Here is a 22,921-nt window from a genome sequence, read left to right on the forward strand (position 1 = left end):
ATTGGTCAATGACCTGAAGTGCTGTCTGTGAGAATAAACACTGGTTTTGATAAGGCATGGACCCTTGTAACAACATTCAGAATTGCATATGCTTCAGCTTGAAAAACACTGCTGCCTGCTCCGTCCTTCCTTGATGGATCCTCCTTTTATAGCTACATAAGCGCATCTAGTACCGTCGGAAGACTTTGAGCCATCGATAGAGTATATACAGGGTGTTTGTAAATTATAGCCAGGGTTTCATTGCTCCATGACTTTTGAGAAAAAATGATTAATGAATCAAAGTATATGACTCAAAAAGTTGTATCTGGCATTACTGCAATCGTGTTGTGGCTTCTTTCTTTCAAACCGAGCACAACTCAGGTCTCTCACCATTTATGGGCGATTTACTACCTAATGAGTTGTGCCGGAGGTGTAACTGTGCGTGTGTGTACCTAACAGTCTGAGTGCATATATAGTGTTGTGTTCAATTTTTCAGTGCTGCCATCTATATATCAGAAGTGAAGTGAGTGATGTGTTATGATTGAATTATTTATTATTTTTTTTGCTGTTTGTAGGTCTGTTGCTCTCTGTGGCGAGACTTTTTAACGGGGAGATCAGGCTCGCATTCACGCCTCGAAGTTGGGAACCACAGAAAACCAACTTCAGCTGACCACCACTATGGCGACAGTGGGGTTCGAACCCGGGTCCTCGCGATGCGAGTCCGTCACTATGACCACTCGACCACCATAGCGGCCGTGTTGTGGCTGCATTGGGGGAGAGTATGACATTAAAAGTAAGAGCAGTGATTTCCTCAGGAGAATACGGAACTTATATTAGAAGTCGATTCCATGGCCTTCAAGATCAGCAGATATTATACCCCTTGACTTATTATCATGTAAGAGTACGTCCATGGCATTGTCTAAAAGACCGCTGTGCCCTCACTTGAGGAACTGAACCTCAGAATTGTGATTCAAACTGTTGGAAAACACCTGAAAGGAAATTCAATTTGGTTTTGATGAGTTATTTGCCACAAAAAGCAGCCATGTAGAAACTGTTTAACTTTATTTATCTGATTATTGCAATTTTTTGAGTTGTTCTTCACAATTCTGTGATATTTTCTTTCATCATGTTATTTATTTGAAAGTTATGGGACAATGAAACCCAATAATAATTTATACAGGCCTGCATTTCAAATTTACTCTTAGTTTTGCATCAGAGAAGTTGAATTTGTAATTATTCTTTCAACGAGAATGCTAGATTTTCCAAATGTTTACCACTTTGAAATGCAATGAAATTGAGTTCCATTAATGGAACTGAATTTCTCACATAACTCAAATCCAATAAAATCAAAATGTCAACTCAAATTCCTCACATTTAGCATTAATTATGGCAACGGAAAATGGTTGTGTAATAGTGTAAAGTATGGGGGCAATTTGTTCCTCCCCACCTCCATGATGGTGGCCCCTATTGAAACACCAAAAAATGAACTTGCCATACATCATAGAGTGAAGGGTCTGTCCAAATTTTTCACATTAGTATCTAAAATTATGGTACTCTAAAATTACCTAGTTTGAGCTTAAGATTTTAAAGATTTTCCAATTCGAGCATAAAAATGTGTCTTGACAAGCTTACCAAGGCAACCCAAAATACTATACCGGCACCCCAAAGACTATTATGGTGGACATTCTTGTAATTTCACTGTTGAACCTGAATTTCGATTGAACCTAATGCATAACTGCCTCTGGCTCTTTTGTTGTTCTTCGGCTTTTGCTGCCAAAGAATGCTGAAAAATTCTTTGGGATTTGTGTGTGTCTATGTTTTAGTATATAATTTGAGTGTTTTATTTTTTATCACGTTAGACAGAGTTCATCTTCTTAATACATCATTTTTGGTTTTTGTTGAATACTTAGTTATTAAATTAAACTATTCGTCTCTTCATAAATAGGCCAAAGGCTTTTACAGAACTAGACCTGTTTGCATCAGATCCTTTGAACATATTTACAGAAGTCGCAGATATGACAGTGGATGGTAAGTTATACATTCAATGTTTTTCCTTAATTTTTTGTAGAGACTCATTGGACTCAACATTTTGTTCTACCTAGAAGAACTGATATCGGTCAAAATGGGATGTTGATTTTCGTGAGTTTTTTTAATGTAGCTATGAGCATAGGTTAGCAATAGAATATAAAAACAAAGTTTTTCAAACAAATTCTATTAAATTTTATTTTTAATCTCTTCACTCCAGAGGCACAAATATATGTACCTATTTTTTAAATGGTTTTGATTACTTTTTTCAAGTTAAGACACTTTTTAAGTTGAGTATGGGTGGATAAGGGTACCCAATTAATTATTTTCCTCCATTTCTTTTCCTTTTTAACCTTAGAATAAAAACTGCATGTTAACTGCCTATATGGGTATGTTTCTAGGACGTAAAGTTAGTATTCTAAGATTAGCTGCTATTTTTTGACATACAACAAACAAATCAATCAAAAAAAAAAATTAATGGTCATAATGGTCAATTTTGGCTCATGTTTGAAGAGGACAATACCTACCTAAAACTTCCTTGTTGCGTAACTGATAAAAAGAGTATATTCTAAACATTATAATTGCAATTGTATTCACAAATTTCACTTTTTACAATTTGCAATACTTTCGTTGCAACACATTTTCTGCACACAGATTTTTTATGCATTGAAAATTTATCACTTGTTTTGTTATTGAATAGTGAGACCTGACATTGTTGTCTTTTTCCTGTCTTGATACAGTAGTCGTTGTTGTGAGCAAAATTCTGATTCATGAACAAATAAGGGTCTTTAAGCTTTTTAACTAATTTCAAAAAGTGCAAAATTACCTTTCCCAGGTTTTTCTTCTACAAATCAACCAAGCATTTCTTGAGGCTACGTCAGATCTTCTGGAAAACACACACTGGCAAATGAACGATATGCGCACGAATGCTTCCAAGCTATCTGATCAACACTAATCTACATTTCATTGTAAAACTTGACAGCTTCAGAATTTTTTTCTTACTCTGAGAGTATGTATGTCAATACATTGAAAATGGAAGAGTATTTTCTTTTTCTTACCCAGAAAACACAATGTAATGGCGTCAACACATAAACGTGTTTCATATAAAGGGTGTCCCTCATGAATGTCGCATGAAATTTCTTTCAAAATCTTTTATTGTTATACCTAAAAAGGTAGTAGTATTCTTCAGTATTTCAGCAAGAATTGAAGAAAAACAATCACATGCTCAAATTTCTACTAGCTTTCAGAAAAGATTCAGTGATTTGCATCACAACATTTTTGGCCATATAAGTATTTTTATTTTTTAATTCATCAATCATTAAAGATGCTTTCAACTATTTGCTGCGCTGGATATGAAAGTCCTATAATGTTACCGGTCAAAATGACTGGTGATGGTCCTTCTAAGTATAACTAAAAATATCTTGCCTGATTTTTAAAAAAAATTGAATTATAGTCGGACAGTATAATATTTAAACAGTTTTAGAAAAATTCATAAAATTTCAGTGTTCTAAACAATCTGATTCACCATGAAAATTGAACAAGATGATTGAGATTGGTTAAAATGAGTTCTTCTAGTGTTAAATAAACTGCTATACACACATGCATACATACAGCAGAATGCTTTCGAAGAACAGCATTTTTAACTTAACTTGTCTATTTTAAGGAATGAAAGAACCTCAATCAAGTATCTGGAAACGGCTGGAAGACAAAGAATTGAAAGAGACTCTATATTTCGCTCCAAGTAATCCTTTTGAAGAGATGATTATGTGGACAGAACAGGGCTGTCACTGGAAGTTTCCAATTAACAATGAAATAGGTACTTTTTCCCCTTTCAAAAAAATTTATCTATTGAAATGTATGATACACAAAATATGATCAGAATGAAATTTCTATAACTTTTTGTAAAACTGTAATGCCTTTTGCTGCAATGTCACAATTAGAAAGTTTTTCCAGCTGGTATTATATGATTCATGAATTTTTATTTAATATCACTTACTCAATGTCTTAATTTTTATATTTTTTTTATGTATATGACACCTTAGGAAATTTAACTTTTTATAGAGTCCCTGCGTGCTGAAACTTCCAATTAGTGAAATGAAAATGCTGAGAAGTCATTCACAAGAAATTACATATTTTGAAAAGCAATATTAATAGAGATATTTGACTGAAGTTTTCAGTGCTTATTGCCAATAATTGTGGGCGTGTTCACAAATTGCAGAAGAAATAAACTAATGCAAAACAGTTGTAAAAATTCTGTGATTGCCAAGAATGTAATTATTGTGAACAGAAAAATATTTGCTTAGTCTGCAAAAATTCCAACTTTTGAGCCAATAAAAACCTATTGAACAAGCGTAAAAACAGTGATTTTGTATATTTAACATTTTGATAGATATTGCATGTAAAAATATGAAATATTTGCAAATGACTTTTCACAGCATGCTCTACATTTCACTAATTGCAAGTTTCAGCATACTGAGACGGTATAAAATTGAATTTATTTTTTTATGTATACACCCCTCAAATTTTGAGATTTTAAGTGAACGCACGTCATTTGATAACTTTTTGTGCTTTTAAAGTGTGCAGTTAGAGATATATATCTGCTAAATAAACAATTTGTAACAGCCTATATCAGTGTTTCCCAAAGTGGGCAATGGAATGGTTCGGGGGGGGGGGTAGAACCTAAGTGTATAGCATAAGATTCTATGGGTTGGTTTGAGTCGGGTAATGAGAGAGAAAAATTTCTGATAAATGGGGTGATGGAACAAAAAGTTTGGGAAACTATGGCACTTATGGATGACAATTCTCAAAACTCACACTTCATTCTTTAGGCACAACTCAGTCAATAGTGAATTACTTATGGCGATAGACCAGAGTTTTTCTAAGTTTGAAAAAAACCATAAATGGTTTGAACTAAGAAATTTTCAAATGATGAAATAATTTTCAGCGAGCAAAGCACTGACACAGAGCCAGTGAAGAGTTACACTTATGAAGAGAGTCATAGAACAGTTCAAATAACGAAAATTCTGGATAAGTTTGTGCATTTTGAATTAAAAAAAAATAGTGTGCCTAAATAATATAGCTGAAATGAAAATTGGAGCCTTATTCAAGACCACATACATTTTTTCAGAGTCTAAATTTTAAAAAGTGCACAACTGGGTTGAACATAAATTTCCCAGATGGTATAAAAACATAGTTTCTTTGAATCAGCTTTAAACTGAAGGCTCAAAGTTAAGTTAATCCCTATATGCACAGGCCTGCCAACTCTCCAGATTTTTCATCCTTCCTTTTGCTCTCCGGATTTGTTAAAATTTCTCTTGATTTTGGCAGAAAATTAGATTTTACACTAGCTTTCACGTTGTCGTGAAGTCAATGACTGCCGTCGTCATTAGGGAAAACACCCACAGAGGGCAGTTGTGGTCATTTCCATCAAGCAGCCGTAAAAAAGTCTTGGTGACCGCATTTAAGCAACTGGCAAAGACATGACTTTGCTTACATAGTGTTCATTGGCAATCATTTATCAGGGGCATGACCTTGGTTGCCAAAATTCCTGTATAATTGTTATTGTATTCCATGAACAGCCGTGCGGTAAACACAAGTTTTTTCGTCAGCAGCTTTGTATTTTGTTTTCTCAGATAATGTCTTCAGAAAGAAAATATAAAACTTTAAGTATCAAGCTTTTAAAGAATTCATATACCCAAGATTATCAATCACTGATAGTGTCCACAAAAAGACACACTTATGAACAGTATGTAGAAGTGATTTCTCTATTCTGCATGTAATTATATGGACTGATATGGAATTATATTCTGCTCAGGGACAATGCAGAACTGGCCTTGGGGGGGAAGGGAAAGGAATGGAACTTTGTCTTGATTTAAAAAAAAAAATTGTGAATTTTTTTTTTGACCGAGTCTATGAGTGCTGGGGGTACCCCCCTCAGGAGAATCTCCAGATTCCAAAAGTTGGCACGTCTGTATGCATAAAATAGTCATAGTACACAGAATTCAATTTTATTTTTTGCAGAATGTTTATATTGTATTTCATTATATGACAATATTTTAACTCTATTTCCAGATATGCCATCTGAAGATAATGAAAGCTTTCACAGACATGTGTTTTTGGAAGAACACCTGCAAGGCTTTCCAGAGAAGGGTCCTATTCGTCATTTCATGGAACTGGTTGTTGTTGGTTTATCAAAGAACCCATATATCACTGTTGATAGAAAGATAGAGAACATTGAATGGTTTCGAAACTATTTTCAGGAGAAACGAGATGTTTTGGAAGAATGTGGAGTTTTGAACGAGAAGTAAATAAGAGATTTCCTGATTTGTGTGTAAAATAAATTATACGTGGTTGCCTACACTCATGAACTTTGTTGTTCATTATAATTTACTATTGTTATTACAAGTTTTATAAAATCAAACATGAAGACAGCATTTAAAGATGCACAAGTGCAAAAATAAATATTTTATACTGCATATTATAATAGCTATTTTTAATGGATGTTGACTAGTGAGGCTTTTTCAAAAGGCCATGTATATTGATTGGGAGGAAATGATAAATGTATTTTTATCTGTATTTGACCACTCGTAACTCTCTTGTTATAATTATATCAGTTAGCAAATATCTATACATCATATAAACCAGCACCAATTCCATGAAGTGCCCACAATAACACATATATGTAGTCTGATCAATATGGCATGAAGATTTTCTTACAATGAAATGGCAAACTCCTTATCAGAAGATACAAAAAGGCACGTTTGAGGTGATCTGTGACTCTGTAGAGGAGCACGATGCTGAACCATGTCAAACAAGACCTTACCGGAATTGCAGCAAAGAAAGGAAACTGCAAACACGGCCGATCCATGCCGTTTTGTTTTTTGTTGTCGTGTACCATTACAGTGCTGCTGTATTTTTTGGTGGATAGAAAGTGGTTACATTTTTATTGATTCTATTATCAGCCTCTTAATTTTTTTTTAAGAGAGAGTCTTTATTTGATTAATCTCCTCGTAGAAGTGGAGGGCATTACCTTTGGTATAATATACCAGTGGAGCAGGATTACATCAATTGATATGTGTCCTCAGTCTTGGAATGAATTAGTACTTAACTGTACATGCACCTTGTACACATTCCTCTACAGAATTTCTAAAGAATGCTGGAATGTGTGTTCTGAAGGCATGTGTGACCATAACATATTTATGTTTAGTTCAGCTTGTTTTGTGTTCCCATATGTCTTCCATTTTTTGAAATAAAGATTGAATTTTCACATTATGTGAATATTGTGTTGTAGGTCTGCCTGCTCTGTGCAGAGAGACTTTTTAAAATGGGAGACTGGCTAGCAATCCCAACTCGAAGCTAGAAAACATAACTTCAGTCGACCACCACTATGCTGTCAATGGGGTTTGAACCTGGATCCTCAGGGAACAAATTACCAAAATAAGTCAGAACAATATGTATATAGAACACAACCAGGTTCTGTTGCTACAGTGATGTAAGCTCATTTCTCAAACGGGATGTGGTCATGTCGGATCTCACCAGAGAACGAGATAATCTCATTGGAGGCACATTTCAAAGCAGCATGTACTTTTTGTAATGCACATCAGGTGTGGGAGGGGGGGGGGGAACTGCACAGAATATCAGAATATATATACAATATAATTATCGTTGTAAACAGTAGAACCCTGTTAATATTCCATAAAATCAGACATATTGCAGGCACAATCATGACCCGTCATTTTACTGCATCATGAAAGCCCACAAAAATTGCAAAACAATGTATAGGGCGATTATAATTAAAGTTCCTACACTCCGAGTAGTTTTTTTGAAAAAAATGTTTATCCAAATACACCCAAATTTTCAGGATATCTTAATGAGACCATGGGAAAAAAAGTTCTATTTTCGACACCCCAGGTAGGAAAAGACACTTTTTTATTGAATTTTTTTTTCCCTTGCCAGACCCATGTAGCATATATACCAAGTTTCAATCGAGTAAGTTTTCCAGAATGGGTATTACATAGGTCGGAGCAGTGTCAGTATACTGAAACTACTCAGACCTATGTAACGCTGGTTCAGGTAGCATATTCCGTTGAAACTTAGTATATACGTTATATGGATCATAGGAAAATGTAAAATACAATAAAAAGCACCACTTTTTCACCTGGTGGTCGAAAATTAATTTATTTTTTCTTATTTCACAAATCTTTCTCCCATGTTCTCTAATACATCCTAAAAATTTGGCTGTATTCAGATAAGAAGTTTTTGAAAAAACTACTCAGAGTATGGGAACTTTAATTATAATCACCCTGTAGGATGATGCAATAAATAATAAATTGCTTCTGAAGAATCTTCCTAAACAAATGAGCATCCACTTATTGTAGGCTATTTCCAGAAGTCATCGTCCATTTTGGAAAAGTTTTAACTGACTGTTAGAGAGCAAGAATAGACGTTGAAATATATTTTAATAAAACATTTGAATGGGGGAACCCATAAAAACAATTCACACAACATACTTTTTAATTGTTTTGTCTTCACTCACACAATATTCATTATAAATCAGTTTTGCTAGAAACAGGTGAAATATTGTAATCAAAAAGGCAACCGAAACCCAAAATATCGCAGGAAGACCTCCAAGTTGATGTCCGTGACGATGCAATGCAATAATATGATGTCCATGAGCAGGTGCTGAAATTAAATAAACAGAAACATTAAAGTTGTTAACACTACTATGAAGATAGGGGAAAAATATATATTTAGCGAGAATGGAAAAGTTCAAGTGGGCAATGCTAACAGTGAAGTAAGTTTGATATGCAAGAAATTGCCGAAGCAAAGCAAGAAATCACTACTCTGGCTAAGAATAATATATACACATTTCTTCACCTCATAATATATGGTGTATATGTACATAAAGAGCCCTCTGATTTTTTGGGTTTAAAATTTAGAAAGTTTTCATTAAAGTTTTTTTTTTAAATACATAGAAACCATCAAATTCCTCATCAGTCATGTGTATGTCTACATTCAATGTCATTTTTTTAAGGTAACTCTAAATTTCACTGGAAGAGATTCCCCCTCTCTCCAATCCACAAATGTCCCCTAGAAATCGTGTTCAACTACATACAAACCTGACTGTTGCCATAATTATTTGTTATCTATCAAGCAAATAGTGTCAAAAGCTTACCTTCAACAACCCCCTTTACATGAATGGTATGCTTTAGTTCTTGAATATGGCTTTTATCTGGTGTTATGTACAATAGTGATGTCAGAGGATCCGTCATTTTCACTGGAAAGCGAACTGGCTCTGATCTGATGAGGGTGGGAAAAAAAGTTATAAAATAGTGAATTTAAATGGAAAGAAAATAAGCTTTATCCCTCACACATCCACATGAACAAAAATCAAAAGTGCCAGCTGAACATAAAACAAAATAATTCTAAGTTTTCGTGCAAACATTTTATTAATATGGTCAAAAAATGTTTGTACTGTCTATAATTAGTAAAACGATATATTTTCCAAGTTTAGGAGCTGAAAAAAATTCTCAATTAGCTTTGCTTGAAGAATATTTGCGTACTCACCCAAGTATCACTGGCGGATCGAGGCAACCACCATCGCATCCATAAAATTCACTTTCACTTTTGTCCAATGAAGCATACATTATTGCTCTGTTGTCCGCTTGAATTGTGACACTAATATTAATGAACGTTGTATTGCCATACATTATCCTACGGAAATAATAATCTCTGTGCAAGTCCTTTGGATCACAGTCAAACTCTAGATGATGATTGCTGAATTTGAATCCACCAAAACTGAGCATCATGGCTTGCATAACTCCCCTGGCACCTAAAAAATAACATCACATTGCTTAAAAATATAGTCTGAATATTGTGTACAAGAAATTTGTTCTAAAAATCTCTTTATATGTTAGTGCCTCATAATTCGATAATTGAACTTTTCTGAACTGCACATGAACGAAATCGCCAGACAGACATTCAGTCGAATCCCATTATAATGAACTCTAAGAGACCTGAGAAATCACTTCGTAATAACAAAATTTCGTTATTAAGGAATTCCAGATTTTTACATCTGGGGAAAGTCCTAGACACATTTTAAAAAAGTAAATCGACATAAAAAAATGCATTTTGCTCTGAAATACTTATCATAAAAATAGACATTTTTTCGATAAATTAAAAAATAGTCCAAAATTTCACTCACAGATGACGCTGCATCACCAGAAACTCTACATAACACATGGTAATGTAACACAAGCAGTGCATAATTGATGTTTATGAGAGTTTGCAATACATGAAACAACATTTCAACATGAGCACTCTTTGTAGCTCAGGCTATATCTAAACGGGTGTAAGGGTGCTCATGTTGAAATACCATAGCTTTAAGTAACACCAATTGCCATAAATATTAATTATGCACTTATTGCTGCATTCTATGTTTTATTTCAAGTTTTTGTGACACACCACCATCTGTGAACAAAACTTTGAACTATTTTTAAATGTATAAGAAAAACTCTAGGCCATGATAAGTACTTTTTTTTCAGTTTCAAGTCCCCAATTTGAGTTTTAAATATTTCTTTCAGTTTACATGACTTAAAAGCACACGATAACAATTGCATTAGATTAAACAGCAAATTTTGAAAAAAATTAAATTTCTTACCAGCTTTGATCAAATTCTGACATCCTTGCTTGCTCAATGTCAGCAACCATAATGAAACAACGTTGTTCACCTCATCGACTGATGCAAGATCTGACCATAGTGTTGATGCTTGCCTGAAAGTACAATAATTGAATATAATTGATTGAAAAGCACTATGTATGACAATTTTTTTTTATTTAAATGAAATTTATGATTACTTTCAAGGTGAAATTAACTATGTTAACTATTTTTTTGATAAACATAAGAGTACTGTATTTACTTGCATATAGGATAAGATGAATTTAAAGTTCAAAATAAGGAAAACCACATAAATTTATTAACGCAATTCTTTATTTTGTTTATTCACAGATAATAGCATAAAATGCACGTATTGAGGCAAACAACCAAGTTTTCTCAACACCACTGTCTTTCATTTACTCAGCGCCTTCCCCCCCCCCTCCAAAGTTTCCCTAAATCTCTCCTCTTTTCCACTCTTTCTACAACAAAGCATTGTCCTCAGACCCCTTGACTGGATTTTAAATGCAGCATTTCCTTAATGACCTTGATATCAGCTCTAGAGGTATATTCTTCCATGCAGCTGACAATCACGTAGCAAGCTTTGAAGCATTAGCTCATTTCATGCCACCAGTTGGGTCTTCATGGTCTTCACCAGCAAGCCTCTCATCGTAAGGATCCAGGATCGAACCCCATTGGTGGCACAGTAGTGGTTACGTGAAGTAGACACGAATGTGGGCCGTTGTTCCATTTAAAAAAGTGTCTTTGTAGACAGCGGGCAGATCTTCAACATATGAAAATTCAAGCATTTACAATCTTTATAAATACCTCAGAGCCATGCATACACACACAACACATTCCTTAATGTAACCAATACATTAGAAATTCCAGAGAGGAATGTGTATGGCGTACAGGTAAAAAGAAATTGGTTGGCTGAAGTTGGTTTTCTGTGGTTCTCAACTTTGAGGTGCAAATGCAAGCTGATCTCCCCGTTAAAAAGTCTCGCCACAGAAAGCAACATGCCTACAAACAGTATAAATATTTAGTCGTTACACTTACTTCTGAAATACAGATGGCAGCACTGAAAAATCATACAAAACACTAGATACGCGCTCAGACTGTTAGGTACATACACTTACAACACTTCCGGCATAACTTACTAGGTAGTAAATTGCCCATGGCGATAGACCTAAGTTGTGCTCAGTTTGAAAGTTAAGAAGTAAGCCAGTCTATGTACAGTTTTCTCACGTGATCTTCAAATGACTTGTTGATGCATATGTCTAAGAGTTGACCCATCTCTAAAAATTGGCCCAGAGTTAAGCTATAATTGCAGCGGAACTATAAACGGATTGGTTAAACACTACAAAAATTATGGTACAACATTCAAGTATGAACTAATTAAACAGTACTTCAACTGTTTGATTGATTCTGAACATTAGGAAGCATTTAATAGCCATTATTTGTTGGCCTGCTGTGTTGGATGATTCAATTATTTTAGGTAACATAACTGTATATCAAGAAGTGCTCATCAGCGACCAAGCTTTAACATTTGGCTTCTTCTACAAAAGAATAAGCCGATGTAACATGGCATGTTGGAGACTAGTCTGCTTTCATGCTTGGAGGATATCATTTACTAGTCACAAACTGCCGTACTTATTGTGTTCAGTTAATCAACACTTTTTGGGGGGAAATGCCTTTCACACAGCTGTCTTCATGCACGGACTCATCTGAGCAATGATCGGTCTTGATACATGATGGGTCTTAGATGATCTTGCATAGCAATTATTATCAATTGTGTCAACATGTAGGGGGCCTCAGTACATTACTGCATTACTCTGCCTGGGACCCTACGATGTTGCAACCTTGTTTCTGCAAGTTGGATGAAACCAACTTTAAGGGCCCAAAATTAAAGCACTCTTGTTATAGGGAACAGAGACGTTGGTAAAATTATAGTTGAATTTTTTTCTCTTCCAAAATTGACCTGTATATAAGCCAATCCCTCAATATATGAACAAATTAAAAAAAAAAAAAACTTTTTTTTTAAATATATGAGTAAAAATGGTAATTTTATGTTGATGTTTTTTTAACAACTGCAGTGAATGGGCTAAGAAATAGGGTAATAATAAAATAGATTTGATTCTACTATGAATAGTGATCATTTCCATGTATGAACAAATGATTTATACGGTGAAACACATTAAAGCTTATAATTGAAGACTTGCTTCATGTATGATCAACAAAAAAAAGAACGAGATAATCACTGCTAGATGCACAACTTACAATGTATGATGACCACTGTAACACTTATCGGGCATATACAAGAACTGCTGAGCAGACAACAAAAGATGCGATGAAACGTTAGCTTCAGTAAAATATTCCCTCATATTTGAGAGTACATAGTAAAGGGTGGCGTTGATCTTGTCTCCATTCAGAGCATTTTTTGCCCTGGAAACACTGATGCTGAAACCACTGTTCCACAACTGGAAATAAAAGCAGATTACTATACAAAGTGGTGATATTTAAAGAATATAAAAAAAAAATCAATGAATATGTCGGATTGAATCGCTAAGATAAATTAGTTTTAAGCATTACTAAGAACATCACCAACATCAGATATTTTATCATTTTCATGGTTTCGCTATTTTATTATTTTCATGATCATGTGAAGCATTTAATTGACTCAAAGTTTGTAATTAGGATACTTGTTGAAAAATCAATCATTAAAATGAACTGAAATTCAAAACTGAGCAAACTCACCTGCTCCCAAACACCCACATGTTGACTTTTCAGGGAGAAGGTAGACATTTTTAATGCTTGAAATAAATCCTATTGTGAGACATATAGAGAAAAAGAGAAAAATGTGTTGTATGATACGCTACAGCAAATATTAAGTAGATACTAAAATACAGAAAACTTTCATTAAAAAATTTTGGGGAAAAATAAATCTAATTGATTCACAAAATTGCTAAGAATCATGATTAATTCAAGGATAATCCAAATGAATAATCCAAAAACTGTAACATTTTGAAAGATTATTCAGGAGATTGAAATGATGAAAAAAATCAATTTTTTTAAAAATATGAATCACACCGACATTTTGATACCCTTTTTTTGGTTTTTGCTCCCAGAAATGTGTCACATGAAATTCGAATATTCTCAGTTTAAAGGGATTCAGAGGACACAATGACCATCTCTTATATGCAGTTACCAGATATTTTTGCAAAAATTTATTTTTCAATTAGTCATATTAGATTTATTTCTATCTTAATTCTATCAATGATGATAATTTAATAAGAATAATGATTTTATTGGAAGGAGAGAAAGCGTACACCTTACAATTAGAATGCATTGGGGAAGGAATTCGAAATTTATGACATTGCTGGTGTGTGTGTCCAGTTGAAACCATTTTAAAAACTAGTGAAGACAGCTTGGAAAACATCTACCATTCGCTACCAGGACCTGTTTCCTCACATGGGCACATAAATTTTTGGTGACCCCGAAATCTGCATTTTCTTCCTATATTTTGCCGCTGTGGTGGTCGAGTGGTTATAGTGACGGACTCGCGATGCGAGGATCCGGATTCGAACCCCACAATGGTGGTCGGCTGAAGTTGGTTTTCTGTGGTTCCCAACTTCAAGGCGCAAATGCGAGCCGATCTCCCCGTTAAAAAGTCTCGCCACAGAGAGCAACAGTCCTATAACGATAAATCATTCAATCATAACACTTCACTCATAGTTAGAAAAACTGGTGGCAGATGGCAGCACTACACATAACAAGCATTACAGAGAAACAAAAAACTTCATGTCAGGTTTCACTACACGTACACGCACGTTCCGCGGAGGGGGGGGGGGGGTGTGCATGTGTGGTGTAGCAGTAGTAGGGTAGGGCCTCCAAAAAATGGCTCGGGGATCCATGATGTTCTTAAGTCAGCCACCTCGTTGGGCAATTTGCCTGTTGTGGCGTTGTATTTGATATTTTAAAGAAATACATTGAAGTTTTGATTGTCTTGGGGAGGGGGAAAGGAAGGAAGGGCCCTTTATTGCTCCCTCTCCTGTGTATGCCTTTGCCTCAAAGAACGCTATATATATATATATATATATATATATAGCGCCTTTGACCTTTGAAGACCGACTGGACACACCCATATATACACTGCTGGCCACCCAAATTGCAACACCAAGAAAGACAAGAGATAACGCAACAATATTTATTTTGTAGATAACATGTTGACCAAGCATCAAATGATTAAATTTATAGACTTCTGTGAAGTGTGGTTCCTGCCAAAATCAGTAGCCAGAGTAGCCGCCATTGTTGGAGATCACCGCTGCCACACGCCTCGGCATTGATTCAAAGAGACTTTGGATGTGTTCTTGGGGTACAGCAGACCAAGCAGCTTCCACGCGTTGCCAAAGTTGAACTGGTGTGGCAGCTGGGGATGTAATCTGGGTCAATCGTTGAGCAACCATGGACCACATGTTTTCTATCGGCGAAAGATCCGGAGAGCGAGCTGGCCAGAACTCTATCTGGCCACAATTCTTGTTCAATCTGGCGATTGACAAAGAACCTTTGGACAATGCGTGCCACGTGTGGTCGCGCATTGTGGTCTCGCTTTTAAAGTATCATGTGTGGTCTCGGCTTTTTAAAGTACCGGCAATGCATACTAGAGGAGTGCAAGAGTGATATCCAATACCTCCCTATACCATAATACCCGGTGCAGGACCAGTGTGGCGGTGCATAACGCAGCTGTTCAGCATCCTCTCTCCACAGTGTCTCCAGACTCGAATCCGACCATCGTGGTGTTGCAGACAGAAGCGTGACTCGTCAGTAAAGACAATTTCATTCCATTGCGCCGTCCACGTCCTTCTTTCATCACACCATTGGCGGCGGAGACGTCTGTGGTTCTGCGTCAAGGGTAGACGAAGCAATGGACGTCTTGCGGACAGACCACTCTGCTGTAAACGGCGTCGAATGGTACGTGCAGACACTGGATGATGCGGTACAGACTGAATGTGCTGTGCTATGGTTCGTGATGTGGCTGAGCGATCAGTCACTGCCATATGCACAATACGCCTGTCATCACGTGAAGTGGTGCACTGAGGTGGATGCGATCGAACACGTCGGTCCGTCGTACCGTCCTGCATCCAACGATCACATATCCGCATTACAGTTGTTTGGTTTCGTCCAACACGACTACCGATTTCCCTGAAAGATAATCCACAATCTCGGTAGGCCACTATCCTTCCTCTGTCGAACTCGGATACTTGATCAAAAGATGATCGCTGTTTTCTACGAGGCATAATTGATCGCTTTTTTGAAAAAACCACAAGAAAAACACAATTGCCGTACTTCAAATCGTCAAAGTCTCCAAGCCTTAAATAGCACTTTGAAGTGGCGCCACAGGCGCGCGTGATGTGCGTCTGCTCTGAAATTCTAATCATTTGCATATCTCACCTCCGCTAATGCATGTTGTAAATTTCATATTATTTGCATGCTTCCTTCAGGGTGTTGCATTTACGGTGGCCAGCAGTTTATATATAAGCAGCATCCAAAAAGTTATTTTCAGGGCCCAAACTTATGAGGAACAGGCACTGTTTGCTACTATCAACCTTTGTCAAATGGGGTTTTCATTACATTTGCTCATGAAAGTAACAAAGAACCAGAGATAGCTTGAATGCAAGTGATGATATTCAGGTGACCTTTCAAAAAAAGAACCTCAATTTCAAAATATTATGGATAATTAATTAACAAATTAATTACTAAAAAGCACATGAGCATGTAATGTGTGCAATTAAACATGCTAATTTAATTTTGTTGCTTTGAAATAACTAATATTTTTTCTTCAAAAAATTGATAAAGCAATAAAATTTTAAAAGTTTGAAGTTTCATATCAACTAATTTGTGGATAATTAATGTAATTAATTAAAAAAAATTCAACAAATAGGTTACTAATTCTTCAAGGGGGTGTAGGAAGATAAATATAATTGCACTGGGGTTAACGGATGGAAAAAAAGTTAAGAACCACTGCACTAGATTGATTCTATTTTTTTGTAATACAGTCGTTACTTGTTATAATGACCCCCACCATCGTGTTGTCAGAAACAGATGTTATATTGGGTGGTTGTTATATCAAAAGGTGTACATATAGCATATTTCTTATATGAAAGCATTTGAGACCTATCCTACTGGTAGGATAGGAGCACTGGCAGGGTCATTATAATCGAGAGTCGACTGTATACCGTTGATACTCATTAGAACAAACTTGAACAGACTGAACAATTAGTTCTTAACGGAGAAAGACACTAACAAAAATGTTATATTGTTTGGGACCAAAGGTTACATTTCAGTTTGTAAATTGAAGGTCCATAGAATTGATTGGCTGTATCACGAAATGTTAATGGCTTGAAACTGTGTTAAAGCGATATAACTAATGTGTAATCGAGGTTTGATATATGTGTGAGCTTAGTTTAGTTTGATAATTGATTACACCAAAATTACTTGATCATAAAAATGGGTGCAATGTTCCCACCCAGACACCTATCACTTAGTTAAGGGAAGCTACTATGTCCATACTAAGTGTATCATTTTACTGTGTGCATTATAAGGAAAGAAATACAGTAGAACATGAATAATTCAAACTTTTACGAACTCCCCATTGAGTCTTCTAATTTAATGTTAGAATTTCTCATTTAATTCAAATTTTTTGGATAATTCGAAGTTGGGGGAAAAATCATAATTTTTGTATGAGCAAGTTTATTTCGGAAAAATTCTACAAGTCATCAGATTTTTCTCGATCAAATTATTAAACAAATAAAAGTCTGAAAAATTTGTTTTTCTCTAAAATAATTTAATGCCCATTTTAACATTGTTCAGCTAGAGTGCATCGAGAATGCGTACCGTTTAATCTGAATCTTCTCGTTGTCATTAGGATTATGGAAAGTATAGGAAAAAATTCAGATCACTAGATACATTAATGAAAGTATATTTCCTTGATAGCATAAGGAATGATCAACAAAATTTGGGATACAGTTTCGTAACAGATGATCATGAATTTTGTTTCCATAAATTAGTCTTTGAGCACTGTCAAGAAATTGTGCATTTATGCAGATTCCAGAACAGCGAAATAATATACCAGCTAAGATCAATTATTATAACTATAAATTATTAAAATTTGGGAAAAAGTTTCGTAACTGATAAAATTTTAATAATTGATAATTTTTATCACATTATATGAAATGTTGATGATTACGCTACGATTTGTAGTTATTTTATATTCAGGATAGATTAATTGGATAATTCATATTTTTTCCAGTGACTTTCGACTTTGAATGTGTAGATGTGTTCAGACACTGTAGTTGTGTCTCTGTGGTTAGGATCCTGGCGGAGACGACAAACTTTTCTTTCTAAAGTTCACGTCAGTATTAATATCCAGAAAATCTTTCTTTGATGTGCCAAATCAATAATATTTTTTGTGTTCTTAGTTTATTGTCCCAACTTTATATAACAACATGACAAATGCTTGCCATATCTGACTCTCCTTCATGCATTGTTTTCTGCGTGTTACCACTACCGTGCATCGACTGAATTAGAAAACTAGACGATAAAACAACAACATTTCACACCAAACCAAACACAAATAGAAATGGAAGGAATATATTTGAATGAAATAATCAAACCTTCTTTGTTGATTCTTCAAGATCAATCTTCAATGATTCGTGTTCTGAACCCACAACTGGATCGGAATAATGAATGACGGTTTTGATCACCAATGTCTTTGATCTAAAAAAATAGCACAAGAGTGAAGAAAATTAAAGTTTAAAGTTGTACAAAATTGGAATTTGCCAAAAATGTTTAAAATTTTACCTAGGTTATATGAGGCTCAGTTCAAGATTAAGGGCCGATCACGTATAAGAAATGAATGGCAATACCGATTGGTTCGCGCATGCGTAGTAACATTACTTGGTCTGTTGGGAACGTAACCGCCATATTGGAGTCATTTGATTGTTGTCTGTCTTCGCAAGACAGTGTGTTAAAATGAGTGTGGTAGTAATAAATCTCGCCTGTTCTGAAATTTGATCAGCGATTAGATTTGTAAACACAAGAGAATATAATGCTGCTCAAATTCACCATCAATTGTGCGAAACATATGGGCCTCCCGCAATGAGTGAAGGAAAAGTGAAGCAATGGTGTCTTGAGTTTAAGGAAGGCTGTTCAAATGTTCACAATGAGCAGAGGAGTGGCAGACTTAGTGTTGGACAGATGATCTTGATGAGCGTGTGAATGCAAAAGTGAAAAAAAGCATTGCTTTACGATAAGCAATCTTTCTCTAGAATTTCCAGAAGTTACTAGGACAACATTGTTGAGAATGGTGTCCAATGGTGAACTAAGTTATTGGAAACTGTGCATGATGGGTAGGCCTACTGAAAATGCTCACAAAGATCACAGAATGGCACATGCTCGAGAATTGTTCTCCTTCACGATAATGCACGTCCGCACACACTACAGAAACAATTCAAAAATTCGGATGGTAGATTTTTGATCATCCCCTTATAGTCCTGATTTCGCCCCCAGTGACTACCATCTCTTCCGACATCTTAAAAACTGGCTTGGGTCTACATGTTTTGAAGAAAGTGAGGAATTGTAAATCTCAGTGCAAAACTAGCTGAAATCCCAGGTGACGGAATTTTATGCAGAAGGTTTGAAGAAGCTTGTTTCATGATATCAACAGAAGACAGGGTGACTGTAGAAAAATAAAGTAATCATGTAAATTTTTAAAACCATTAATAAATTTGTAATTTTTTCAATTGTTTTCATTTCATTACTGATCACCCCATTAATTTTGAATTGCGCCTCATATAATATGAAAAAGCTTGCAATCATCATTAAATATTTTTCATACAAATGATTATCTTTGTATTTATATTAAACACCCCTTCAAGGCATATTTCATCATTAGTAGCTATGGACCACGTTGGTAAGTTATAAAGAGCTATACAATGAAACCTCGATAGTACAATATTCGGCGGACCAAGAAAAAAATATTGTAGTAGAGGGATTATTGTTATATCGAGAGGCAACAACATCATCATCATCATGTGCCATCAAATTTATGCAACTGTTAGCATTTTTTCTAAATCAGCAATGTGTGCTGCACCAAAAAATTCGTTTTTGAGCATTTATTCACCACAAAAATAATTCATCATAAATAAACTTCAGTTAGATGTGTGTGTATTGCCCCTGTAAAGAGGTTTATCGCAATACACTTTGGTGTATCACACATAAAGTAGTGATATTGAAAGCTTCACCAATTCTTTTGGTTGATCAAGTGGTACTAAATACTGATATTATTACATGTCCTCAAAAGAAATAAAATATGTGGCAAGTTCAAAAATATACTGAACAATACTTTTTGAGTGAAATATAAAAAAATTGTTCTAACAGTTTCAAAATCTACTCAAAAAATATATTTATAGAAGGATTTATCAGGGTAAAGGATACAAATACAAATACAACGCCACAACAGACAAAATGCCCAACGAGATGGCTGATAAAAAGATGCCCATAAAAATATGGATGTCATATATTTCAAAAATACAGCAACCCGATTAAAAATGCAATTAACAAATTATAAACAATATATACACCTGATAAAATATTATACAACGCCCATAAAGAATACTTATGGTTGTCTTATTCTAAGAATGGATAGCTTCTCGATTTACGATAAACATGTTTGGGCATTTCTTTTTAAACGTGTCAATTGTGTTACAATTTACTACCTCCAGGGGTAAGCTATTCCATTTATTAACAACCCTATTACAGAAAAATTCCCTGTGACACCATAATCTTGCATTGTCCCACACCAATCGATACTGGTGTCCCCTTGTAAAAGAAGTCGATTGGCGGTGTACTAAAAGTTCATGGTCCATCCTATCCATCCCATTGAAAATTTTGAACACTTCGATCATATCTCCTCAACACCTGCGTTCATCCAATGTAAACATATTCAAAAAATGAAGTCTCTCTTCATAACTCAAGCCCTGTGTGCCAATAAGGACACGCGTAGCTCTTCTCTGCACCCCTTCAACCAAGTCTATGTCCCTCTGTAGGTATGGTCTCCAAAACCTTACAGCATACTCCAGTCCGGGACGAACTAAGCCTCGAAAAAGCGGAAGAATGACTTTAGGAGAACGCGAAGAGACCTTTTTGAAAATGAGACCACAAGCATTCTATTTGCTTTTTTGACCACCGCTGAACAATGTTCAGAAAACCTAAGTCGCTCGTCAATGAAATATTGAGAGTAGATATCGTAGTATTGAGAGGAGTTTAACATTAGTCTATAGACAATTCCAAACAAGATTTTAAAAAATATCGTTGCAGTGGGATTCATCATTATATCAAGTATCATTGTAGGGAGTTTTCACTGTATATCAATATTTTTTTTGGCAAATCCAATAAAAATATCCACACACACAAAAATTCCACAAATTATTCAGCATACACAACCAAAAGAACAGGAAAATGTTACAAAGTGGATGTGAATTAGTTCAATTAGTGTAACTTAGCAAAAAGAATGGTTTATTATGTGCAGTGATACAACTAAACATGAGAGTACACATGGTTATAAGATAGTGAAACACACCAAGTTTACCTGTTGACAACTGTTGGATGTAGCTGCTTACTCTACGAATATCACATTTCTAAATCAGTTCTCATATGTTTGTGAGCATGTTCACATTGATCAAACCAAGTGTAGAGGTGGTCAGTGATTTTATTTCAGGAGTTGATGTCAGAAGCAACAGACTGTAAACCTGGTCTGCAATAAAATCCCATCTGGAGGTATTATTCCTTGGCCACCATGATCACTAGACTTTTTTATCGCTAGATTCAAGTGTCTGGGTGATATGAACATGTTAAAAAATATATGGCAAGAACTGATTTACTGATGGAACATTTGTAGATGAAAATTGCGCTTCTTTGTGACAAAAGAAGGGCAGTCACATTGAAAACTTCTGAAATATGTAAATTTTGTGTGTGTTCTACCTTATTTTATAATGATGCATACTCTCATGTTTGGTTGTATAAATACGAATAATAAACCTTTCTTTTTCTGCCCAACCAATTTATATCCACCCTGTATATTCTCATCACTTCAAATATTTTTTCAGTGAAAAACATGAGGGAGAAATGAATACATAATTTTTTCTAATAACTTGTTGCTTACTTCTTTGGTTGCACAGAAATTACACCAGGAACAGCCATTGACAAAGCACTTATCCTGATTTGCGTATTTGTTTCAGGAACTTGTACATATTTGCTTAATTTATGATACTGTATCCTTTTTGATTCACTACTTCTAAAAAGAAAAAAAAGAAACCTTTTCGACAAATTCACTTGGTGTGTTTTTTACTCATTTCATGTTTTGAAATATGAATATTACAGAAAAAAAACATTATTATTCGAAGAAACTTACAAGCAAACAGTGAAAACTATGAACATTGTTTTTTCTCACCACAAATGGCATGATTATTACCAATATATAGGAAGTGTGGAGATGTTGTAATAGTTGGGCAATATGGGATACAGTGTTTTCTCTGCTTTCAAGTATGGTCGCCCAGAGGAACAGTGATAAACTACTTCCAAATGCCTCCCATGAGGCTCTACAGTGACTGTTGCTCAATTGTTGCCATCACTGCATCTATCTGATATAGGAGATTAGTTTTTCCAGTTCCAGAAATTTACTTGCGCTAGTTTTGAAAAGTGTTACTTAATTATTGGAAGAGAGTCTAATAATCTGGAACTAAGCAAAATGCACATCGCAAGAATCACATTTTATTGTGCTGTGCTAATTTTTTAGCCAGCTCTGTTCTAGATCCATTCCGGTTAGATGAAATGCTATATTTTCAAATGTGATGTGTCGGGTATTATGGAATACTACAAGTATTGTTTGAGTTGGGCTAGAACAGTGTTACATCCAAAAAAAATAACAATTTTAACCCTTTAAGCTCCAGTGACAAGGTATCTTGCCTCCATAAAAGCCTCGTGATTTTGACATTGACAAGCCCAGATATTTTGTAAAGTTATTTTTTCAATGGAAACTTTTCCCATACCCCTTAGCTTACACCTGCTGAAATTTGGAGAAGAAAGCTTACTCCAAAGCTTACTCCATTCCCCCCTCCAAAATGCCAAGATATGGCATTTTGGAGGGGGGTTCAGTGATTCAGTAATTTCTCACTCCTCTCCAAAATTTTAAGGGTATTTTTTTTA

General features: G+C 35.2%; 2 protein-coding genes across 4 annotated transcripts in view; one reads left to right on the forward strand and one right to left on the reverse strand.

Annotated features, from left to right (window-relative positions):
* The window catches only part of mRpS31 (mitochondrial ribosomal protein S31), a 30,524-nt gene extending 24,161 nt beyond the window's left edge, over positions 1 to 6,363 (forward strand). Inside the window, exons 6-8 of the mRNA XM_089242627.1 lie at positions 1,925 to 2,007; positions 3,668 to 3,820; positions 6,076 to 6,363. Coding sequence (XP_089098753.1) covers positions 1,925 to 2,007; positions 3,668 to 3,820; positions 6,076 to 6,311 — 472 coding nt within the window. The 3' untranslated portion in view covers positions 6,312 to 6,363. The remainder of the gene's footprint in view (positions 1 to 1,924; positions 2,008 to 3,667; positions 3,821 to 6,075) is intronic.
* LOC149075285 (uncharacterized protein KIAA2013 homolog) overlaps positions 745 to 22,921 on the reverse strand; it is a 42,425-nt gene continuing 20,248 nt past the window's right edge. The window contains exons 9-17 of one of the 3 annotated variants that reach the window (XM_089242624.1): positions 21,879 to 22,010; positions 18,331 to 18,433; positions 13,415 to 13,483; positions 12,938 to 13,137; positions 10,664 to 10,776; positions 9,571 to 9,835; positions 9,179 to 9,303; positions 8,514 to 8,685; positions 745 to 968 (exon numbers count right to left, since the gene is read on the reverse strand). In XM_089242624.1, the coding sequence (XP_089098750.1) occupies positions 950 to 968; positions 8,514 to 8,685; positions 9,179 to 9,303; positions 9,571 to 9,835; positions 10,664 to 10,776; positions 12,938 to 13,137; positions 13,415 to 13,483; positions 18,331 to 18,433; positions 21,879 to 22,010 (1,198 nt within the window). In that variant the 3' untranslated portion in view covers positions 745 to 949. Of the gene's footprint in view, positions 969 to 8,445; positions 8,686 to 9,178; positions 9,304 to 9,570; positions 9,836 to 10,663; positions 10,777 to 12,937; positions 13,138 to 13,414; positions 13,484 to 18,329; positions 18,434 to 21,878; positions 22,011 to 22,921 lie in introns of those variants that run through there. The other 2 variants (XM_089242626.1, XM_089242625.1) reach the window with 2 other exon arrangements.

The sequence above is a fragment of the Pholcus phalangioides genome, unplaced genomic scaffold, assembly GCF_987345545.1.
Source record: "Pholcus phalangioides strain wild (caught in Gottingen) unplaced genomic scaffold, Ppha-v1.0 ptg000015l_1, whole genome shotgun sequence".
Lineage (NCBI taxonomy): Eukaryota > Metazoa > Arthropoda > Arachnida > Araneae > Pholcidae > Pholcus > Pholcus phalangioides.